At 48.1% G+C, this 9,629-nt stretch overlaps 1 protein-coding gene across 1 annotated transcript; it reads left to right on the top strand.

The window, feature by feature from the left end:
- Nucleotides 1-4,246: 4,246 nt before the first annotated feature.
- Nucleotides 4,247-9,573, top strand: LOC104976340 (melanoma-associated antigen 9-like). Its single transcript, XM_024988910.2, is given in 2 exon segments — nt 4,247-8,713; nt 8,716-9,573. Coding segments are annotated over 2 exon segments (537 nt in total). The 5' UTR covers nt 4,247-8,361; the 3' UTR covers nt 8,901-9,573.
- Nucleotides 9,574-9,629: the final 56 nt, after the last annotated feature.

The raw sequence follows: 9,629 nt of genomic DNA, 5'->3' as shown, positions 1-9,629 counted from the left end.
ATGTGTTCCCCATCCTGAACCCTCCTCCCTCCTCCCTCCCCATACTATCCCTCTGGGTCGTCCCAGTGCACTAGCCCCAAGCATCCAGAATCGTGCATTGAACCTGGACTGGCAACTTGTTTCTTACATGATATTTTACATGTTTCAATGTCATTCTCCCAAATCTTCCCACCCTCTCCCTCTCCCACAGAGTCCATAAGACTGTTCTATACATCAGTGTCTCTTTTGCTGTCTCATACACCGGGTTATTGTTACCATCTTTCTAAATTCCATATATATGCGTTAGTATACTGTATTTATGTTTTTCCTTCTGGCTTACTTCACTCTGTATAATAGGCTCCAGTTTCATCCACCTCATTAGAACTGATTCAAATGTATTCTTTTTAATGGCTGAGTAATACTCCATTGTGTATATGTACCACAGCTTTCTTATCCATTCATCTGCTGATGGACATCTAGGTTGCTTCCATGTCCTGGCTATTATAAACAGTGCTGCGATGAACATTGGGGTACATGTGTCTCTTTCCCTTCTGGTTTCCTCAGTGTGTATGCCCAGCAGTGGGATTGCTGGATCATAAGGCAGTTCTATTTCCAGTTTTTTAAGGAATCTCCACACTGTTCTCCATAGTGGCTGTAATAGTTTGCATTCCCACCAACAGTGTAAGAGGGTTCCCTTTTCTCCACACCCTCTCCAGCATTTATTATTTGTAGACTTTTGGATCACAGCCATTCTGACTGGTGTGAAGTGGTACCTCATGGTGGTCTTGATTTGCATTTCTCTGATAATGAGTGATGTTGAGCATCTTTTCATGTGTTTGTTAGCCATCTGTATGTCTTCTTTGGAGAAATGTCTATTTAGTTCTTTGGCCCATTTTTTGATTGGGTCGTTTATTTTTCTGGAGTTGAGCTGTAGGAGTTGCTTGTACATTTTTGAGATTAGTTGTTTGTCAGTTGCTTCATTTGCTATTATTTTCTCCCATTCTGAAGGCTGTCTTTTCACCTTGCTAATAGTTTCCTTTGATGTGCAGAAGCTTTTAAGGTTAATTAGGTCCCATTTGTTTATTTTTGATTTTATTTCCAATATTCTGGGAGGTGGGTCATAGAGGATCCTGCTGTGATGTATGTCAGAGAGTGTTTTGCCTATGTTCTCCTCTAGGAGTTTTATAGTTTCTGGTCTTACGTTTAGATCTTTAATCCATTTTGAGTTTATTTTTGTGTATGGTGTTAAAAAGTGGTCTAGTTTCATTCTTTTACAAGTGGTTGACCAGATTTCCCAGCACCACTTGTTAAAGAGATTGTCTTTAATCCATTGTATATTCTTGCCTCCTTTGTCAAAGATAAGGTGTCCATATGTGTGTGGATTTATCTCTGGGCTTTCTATTTTATTCCATTGATCTATATTTCTGTCTTTGTGCCAGTACCATACTGTCTTGATAACTGTGGCTTTGTAGTAGAGCCTGAAGTCAGGTAGGTTGATTCCTCCCGTTGCATTCTTCTTTCTCAAGATCACTTTGGCTATTCGAGGTTTTTTGTATTTCCGTACAAATTGTGAAATTATTTGTTCTAGCTCTGTGAAGAATACTGTTGGTAGCTTGATAGGGATTGCGTTGAATCTATAAATTGCTTTGGGTAGTATACTCATTTTCACTATATTGATTCTTCCAATCCATGAACATGGTATATTTCTCCATCTATTAGTGTCCTCTTTGATTTCTTTCACCAGTGTTTTATAGTTTTCTATATATAGGTCTTTAGTTTCTTTAGGTAGATACATTCCTAAGTATTTTAATCTTTCCGTTGCAATGGTGAATGGAATTGTTTCCTTAATTTCTCTTTCTGTTTTCTCATTATTAGTGTATAGGAATGCAAGGGATTTCTGTGTGTTGATTTTATATCCTGAAACTTTACTATAGTCATTGATTATTTCTAGTAATTTTCTGGTGGAATCTTTAGGGTTTTCTATGTAGAGGATCATGTCATCTGCAAACAGTGAGAGTTTTACTTCTTCTTTTCCAATTTGGATTCCTTTTATTTCTTTTTCTGCTCTGGAAGTGAAGGGCTGGAAAAAGATTTTCCATGCAAATAGGGACCAAAAGAAAGCAGGAGTAGCAATACTCATATCAGATAAAATAGACTTTAAAACAAAGGCTGTGAAAAGAGACAAAGAAGGTCACTACATAATGATCAAAGGATCAATCCAAGAAGAAGATATAACAATTATAAATATATATGCACCCAACACGGGAGCACCACAGTATGTAAGACAAATGCTAACAAGTATGGAAGGAGAAATTAACAATAACACAGTAATAGTGGGACACTTTAATACCCCACTTACACTTATGGATAGATCAACTAAACAGAAAATTAACAAGGAAACACAAACTTTAAACGATACAATAGACCAGTTAGACCTAATTGATATCTATAGAACATTTCATCCTAAAACAATGAATTTCACCTTTTTCTCAAGCGCACATGGAACCTTCTCCAGGATAGATCACATCCTGGGCCATAAAGCTAGCCTTGGTAAATTCAAAAAAATAGAAATCATTCCAAGCATTTTTTCTGACCACAATGCAGTAAGATTAGATCTCAATTACAGGAGAAAAACTATTAAAAACTCCAACATATGGAGGCTGAACAACACGCTGCTGAATAACCAACAAATCACAGAAGAAATCAAAAAAGAAATCAAAATTTGCATAGAAACGAATGAAAATGAAAACACAACAACCCAAAACCTGTGGGACACAGTAAAAGCAGTCCTAAGGGGAAAGTTCATAGCAATACAGGCACACCTCAAGAAACAAGAAAAAAGTCAAATAAATAACCTAACTCTACACCTAAAGCAACTAGAAAAGGAAGAAATGAAGAACCCCAGGGTTAGTAGAAGGAAAGAAATCTTAAAAATTAGAGCAGAAATAAATGCAAAAGAAACAAAAGAGACCATAGCAAAAATCAACAAAACCAAAAGCTGGTTCTTTGAAAGCATAAATAAAATTGACAAACCATTAGCCAGACTCATCAAGAAACAAAGGGAGAAAAATCAAATCAACAAAATTAGAAACGAAAATGGAGAGATCACAACAGACAACACAGAAATACAAAGGATCATAAGAGACTACTATCAACAATTATATGCCAATAAAATGGACAACGTGGAAGAAATGGACAAATTCTTAGAAAAGTACAACTTTCCAAAACTCGACCAGGAAGAAATAGAAAATCTTAACAGACCCATCACAAGCACGGAAATGGAAACTGTAATCAAAAATCTTCTAGCAAACAAAAGCCCCGGTCCAGACGGCTTCACAGCTGAATTCTACCAAAAATTTAGAGAAGAGCTAACACCTATCCTGCTCAAACTCTTCCAAAAAATTGCAGAGGAAGGTAAACTTCCAAACTCATTCTATGAGGCCGCCATCACCCTAATACCAAAACCTGACAAAGATGCCACAAAAAAAGAAAACTACAGGCCAATATCACTGATGAACATAAATGCAAAAATCCTTAACAAAATTCTAGCAATCAGAATCCAACAACACATTAAAAAGATCATACATCATGACCAAGTGGGCTTTATCCCAGGGATGCAAGGATTCTTCAATATCCGCAAATCAATCAATGTAATACACCACATTAACAAATTGAAAAATAAAAACCATATGATTATCTCAATAGATGCAGAGAAAGCCTTTGACAAAATTCAACATCCATTTATGATAAAAACTCTCCAGAAAGCAGGAATAGAAGGAACATACCTCAACATAATAAAAGCTATATATGACAAGCCCACAGCAAACATTATCCTCAATGGTGAAAAATTGAAAGCATTTCCTCTAAAGTCAGGAACAAGACAAGGGTGCCCACTTTCACCATTACTATTCAACATAGTTTTGGAAGTTTTGGCCACAGAATTGATGCTTTTGAACTGTGGTGTTGAAGAAGACTCTTGAGAGTCCCTTGGAGTGCAAGGAAATTCAACCAGTCCATCCTAAAGGAAATCAGTCCTGAATATTCATTGGAAGAACTGGTGTTGAAGCTGAAACTACAAAACTTTGGCCACCTGATGAGAAGAGCTGACTCATTTGGAAAGACCCTGATGCTAGGAAAGATTGAAGGTGGAAGGAAAAGGGGACAACAGAGGATGAGATGGTTGGATGGCATCACCGACTCAATGGACGAGTTTGAATAAACTCTGGTCGTTGCTGCGGTTAACCCTCTTCAGCTAAAACATCTTTTCCACAAAAAGTTTCTGAAATCTGGTGCTTGTTGAGGGGCCCCCACGAGAAGATGTGTTGTTCCCTGTGTCCCTCACTGTCATGGATGCTGTAGCCCCCCCAACAAGCATCTGTGCCATCAGGCTGTTTTGGGACTGCAGCCTTCTCTAAAGGGTCATGGAGGCCCCCTCCAGTGGGAACAAGAGGATCCAGTCACCCCAGACAGAGGGTCCCATAGAATACAACTTCATGCCTACTGGGACTCCTGAGGACCCTGGGCCAGCCTGTCAAATTAACCCCCTCGCCTGGCGTCCTCAGTGAACACAGGGAGTCAGAGTCTTGGTCTATGGACAAGTCTCCTGTGGACAGAAGAAGGGGCCCACATCCTGCAGAGACCCCAGGTGAGGCACAGAAGACTGAGGGTTCCTAGGGGATGCATGTGTGGCTCACCTGACAGCCCTGGGTGACCATGGGGTGTGACATCCAGCTGTGACATCGCTGATCTTGCTGGGAGGGGAGAAGTGAGAGTCACAGAGCTCGAGTTCAGGTCAGAAGTGTGAAGGAGCCCAGGTGTGCTAGGAGTCAAGGTAGACTGCTGAGGGGGACTCTGGGACCCTAGGACATACAGGCGGTCACTGCTTTTAGCCCTGGGAGACACCGGCAGGGTTGTGGGAACCAGCCCTGAACCCTGGTTTTCCTCTTGGGTGTCCTGGCTCGAGAGGGTCTGGGTCTCTAAGGGAAGCAAAATCAGGTGGGCAGAGGGCAATGCCCAGACTAGCTGAGAGTCAAGGTGAAGAACACAAGGAAGGCTGAGTGACTCCTGGGACATCATCTCAGCCCATGGCATCCTCAGTCACTAAGAAGCTTTGGGCTTGGAGCCATATTAGAATGTCCACAGCCTCCTCCAGGGGCCTCAGGGCAGTGAGGCCCTTGGTGTGAGGGTCTGGTCTCTGCCGAGGACTTCGGCATCCCAGGACCTGCCAGAGCTCAGGATGAGGACCCAGAGGGAGAACACAGGTGACCCCACAGTTCCACGCCTCTGCTGCCACCCTGGGCATCCCTGGCGGTGGGATGAGCACTTCACAGGGTGTCCTGACTTCTGCATCAGGGTCTCAGAGTGAGTGGGGACCTGGGATAAGGGGTGGAGTCTCATGTGGACAGAGGGGAGGGTGCAGGTCCTCCAAGAAGTCAAAGGGAATACACTGACAGAGGACTCAGGGGATCCTGGACCCCAATCTGAGGGGACCCCACAGGTCACTGCCCCTACCTTCAGCCCTGGGAGGTCTCGATGTGGAATTAGCACTCCAGGCTGGTCCTCACTTCCTGACATTCGGGTCTCAGAGAGACTGCCTACCTGGTAAGAGGGACGGGGCCAGATATTGGGAGAGGAGAGAATCCCAGGTCCTGCCTGGGGACAAGGTAATGTCCTGAGGGAGGACTGAGGGGACCCCAAGGGAGGACTGACGGGACTCAGAGATCCCCGCCCCTGTCGTCCACCGTGGGAGACCCTCGGGTGAGAAGAGCACACTGGGCCTTTCCTGACTTCCTGACATCCGGGTCTCAGAGAGACTGTGGCCCTGGCGGGATTAGCCAGGCCTCAGGTGTGGAGAGGACAGAGCCCAGGTCCTAGCGGGAGTCAAGGTGAGGACCCTGAGGGAGGACTATGGCCAGACCCCAGAACTCAGAGGACCCTGGTATTCCCCGTGCAGGACGACCTCGTGCAGCATTTCCTGACATCCGGGTCTCAGAGAGACTGCCTACCCAGTAAGAGGGACGGGGCCAGATATTGGGAGAGGAGAGAATCCCAGATCCTGCCTGGGGACAAGGTAATGTCCTGAGGGAGGACTGAACCCAAGGGAAGACCGACGAAACTCAGAGATCCCCAACCCTGTCGTCCACCCTGGGAGACCCTGGGGTGAGAAGAGCACACTGGGCCTTTCCTTACTTCCTGACATCCGGGCCTCAGAGAGACTGGGGACCTGGGATAAGGGGTGGAGTCTCATGTGGGCAGAGGGGAGGGTGCAGTTCCTCCAAGAAGTCAAAGGAGTACACTGTTGGAGCACTCAGGGGATCCTGGACCCCAATCTGAGGGGACCCCACAGGTCACTGCCCCTACCTTCAGCCCTGGGAGGCCTCGATGTGGAATTAGCTCTCTAGGCTGGTCCTCATTTCCTGACATCCGGGTCTCAGAGAGACTGCCTACCTGGTAAGAGGGACGGGGCCAGATATTGGGAGAGGAGAGAATCCCGGGTCCTGCCTGGGGACAAGGTAATGTCCTGAGGGAGGACTGAGAGGACCCCAAGGGAGGACTGACGGGACTCAGAGATCCCCGCTCCTCTCGTCCACCATGGGAAACCCTCGGGTGAGAAGAGCACATTGGGCTTTTCCTGACTTCCTGACATCCCGGTCTCAGAGAGACTGGGGGTCTGGCGTGATTAGCTGGGCCTCAGGTGTAGAGAGGACAGAGCCCAGGTCCTAGCGGGAGTCAAGGGAAGGACCCTGAGGGAGGACTGTGGGAACCAGACCCCAGAACACAGGGGACCCTGGTATTCCCCGGGCAGGACGACCTCGTGCAGCATTTCCTGACATCCGGGTCTGAGAGACTGGGGACCTCGTGAGAGTGGTAGGGCCTCAAAATGGTGAATGGGAGAATCCTGTGTCCTGCCTGGAGACCAGGCTCCATGTGAGGAAGGACTGAGGCTGTTAGACCCCAAGGCAGGGAGGCATCCTGGCCCTTGTGGTGGGTCTTGGAGGCCCCAGAGTGGGGTGAGCAGTTTATCAGCTCTGGCTTAGGAGCCTCGGGAGGTGAGGTGTTAGGGCGGAGGGTGGAGGCATCAGAGCCACAGAGGTTGGACTCCCGAGGCCCCGAGGCAGGACTGAGCAGACCCCCACCTCTGAGGGAAGTGTTAGGAGGCCAGGCCAGACATGAGGAGGAGGTGATGACCAAGCATTTCCCCAGCCTACGACCTGTGGGAGGCCCTGGGCAGGTGTGGCCACATTGGTGCCCCTCAGTGCTTTCTGTAAAGATGCAGGTTTTGTTCTGAGTTACCCTGCAAGTCCCCATAGGGGAGGGTCCAGGCCGTGCCAGGGGAAAGGGGGCACTACAAGAGAGCCCCAAGAGGACCACCTACCCTGTGGGTGGTGGCCTGTGGGGGCCTCACAGTGTCCACCCCTCCTACCAGCACAGAAGACCCAAGTCTGTGCCACAATCTACTCCCGAGGTGTCCCTCCATTTCTCTCACAGGGGCTCCAGGAACCAGGAGGCAAAGGCAGATGTCTGAGGCCCGAGTCCATAGGTCAGAGAGCTGAGGAGGTCCAGGCAGTGCCAAGAGTCAAGGTGAGTTGGCTACCCTGAGTGTGCACCAGGGACTCCACATCCCAGAACAGTGGGGACCCCAAAAGGCCCTAATCCTCCCCACCATGTCAGCCCCAAAACCTCAAGCTGTGCTGACTGCACACTGGTGAGCCACCTCACGTCCTCCTTCAGGTAGCCAGGGGTTAGGCCGCTTAGGAGGAGCTCCTCTATGAGGCCTGAGAGCACCCCTCAAGGGGAGACTTGTAAGTGGCCTGAGTCAGACCGCCCAGGGTGGGTTTCTCAGCCGAGGACGCTCACAACCACCCTCTCCCGCAGGCCCAGGATCCCCATCTGTCCCCCTGCCTCACTCCTGTCTGCACGTCAACCCTGGTCATCATGCAAGGGATGCATGAGCTCTACCAGCCTGAGAGAGTCTTTCAGGATCCAAGAAAGGAAGAGGGCCTGATGGAGGCACAGTTCATTTGGGGTGAGGAGAAGGAGGTGGAGGAGGAGGTGGAGGAGGAGGAGAATGAAGAGGAGCAGGAGGTAGAGAAGGAGGAGGAGGACCAGCAGCAGCAGCAGGTGGAGGGAGGAGGAGCAAGTAGAGGAAGGAGATGCAGCTACCTTCTCCTTCTCCCGGTCCGGGGTACCCTGGAGGAAGTGGCTGCTGCTGCAACACCCAGTCTCCCCCAGAGCCCTCTGGGTGTCTGGCCCTCTCCCAATGCCATGGCTGCCACTCTGGGGAGCCAATATGAAGAGAATGGCCTCAGCAGGCAAGATGAAGTGCTAAGCACCTCATGTGACCAGGAAGATGCCAGATCCTGGCTCTGAGATGCACTGCGGATGAAGAAGAATGAGCTGGTGCAATTCCTCCTCAGCAGGTGTCTTGCCAAGGAGCCGATCACAAAGGCAGAAGTGCTGAACAGTGTGCTCAAAGATTACCAGGACCAGGTGGTCTTCGGTCAAGCCTCAGAGTATTTGCAGCTGGTCTTTAGCTTGGAGGTGGACCCCAGTGAGCACACCTATATCCTGGTCCCCTCCCTGGGCCTCACCCTCAGTGAGATGCTGAGCGATGGGCAGAGGTTGCCCAAGGCCGGCCTCCTGGTGGTGATCCTGTGCCTGATCGCTGTGGAGGACGGCCACGCCCCTGAGGAGGAGATCTGGGGAGCACTCAGCAGGATGGGGGTGTGTCTCGGTAAGAACACTTCATCTATGGGGAGCCCAGGGAGCTGCTCACCCAAGTGTGGGTGCAGGAGGGGTACCTGGTGTACCGGCAGGTGCCTGATGATGACCCTGCTTGCTACGAGTTCCTGTGGGGTCCCCAGGGCTATGTGGAGACCAGCAAGTTTAAAGACCTGGAATATCTGGACAGAGTTGGTTGAAGGGGTCCCAGCTCCTTCCAACCCCTCTGCAAAGGCTGCGAGGGAGGAGGAAAGAGGACTCTGAGCCAGAGCAGCAGCCAGGCTCCTTCCGGGCCCATGTCCAACAGCTTGTCCTAGGGGGCAGGAAAGGAGGCTGATTCTTCCCTTTGTTATTGAAGAGGAAACAGTCAGCCTTCTCAGCAGTGAAGGTCCGGGCCCGTTGGGGGAACCCGGTGTGTGGCATTTTTGTGTTCCTGTTCTCTACAATGACATGGAGGCTCATCTCTGTTTTCTTTAGGAATTTTTCAAATGTTATTCCTTTTTATAGAAGACAATGCATTCCAGTATCTAACTATGTCAATGACGTTGATCATCACACTGTGTTTGTACTTAACCAGTTCAAGATGAAGAGTTTTCCTGTTCTGTGAAAGAGAGTAGGAACATGTCCATTTTATTCTGTGGTCCTGCACAAGATAACATGGAATTAGAATTAGAATGATTTTGGAAATGTGAATTTATTTAGCAGTGATATAGTTGGTGGAAAAATTAGAAAATAAAAAATGATATTAGTGAATTCTTGCTTCTTATACCTTGTGTGTGTTCATTTTGTACAGCTAAGGGATCTCAGTTTATGTGGATTTTCCTGGGTTATCAAAAGAAGTAGCAATTTATCTGAGTCAAGCAGCCCCCTCCTCACTGGACAACATTATCTGTGAAGGAATCCGTATTCCCTTAATGATCCAACTTCAG

The sequence above is a fragment of the Bos taurus genome, unplaced genomic scaffold (genome assembly GCF_002263795.3).
Source record: "Bos taurus isolate L1 Dominette 01449 registration number 42190680 breed Hereford unplaced genomic scaffold, ARS-UCD2.0 Leftover_ScbfJmS_1216_1546_2082, whole genome shotgun sequence".
Taxonomy (NCBI): domain Eukaryota; kingdom Metazoa; phylum Chordata; class Mammalia; order Artiodactyla; family Bovidae; genus Bos; species Bos taurus.
Note: the sequence above shows the minus strand (reverse complement) of the source record. Positions and strands in the feature narration are given on the sequence as shown.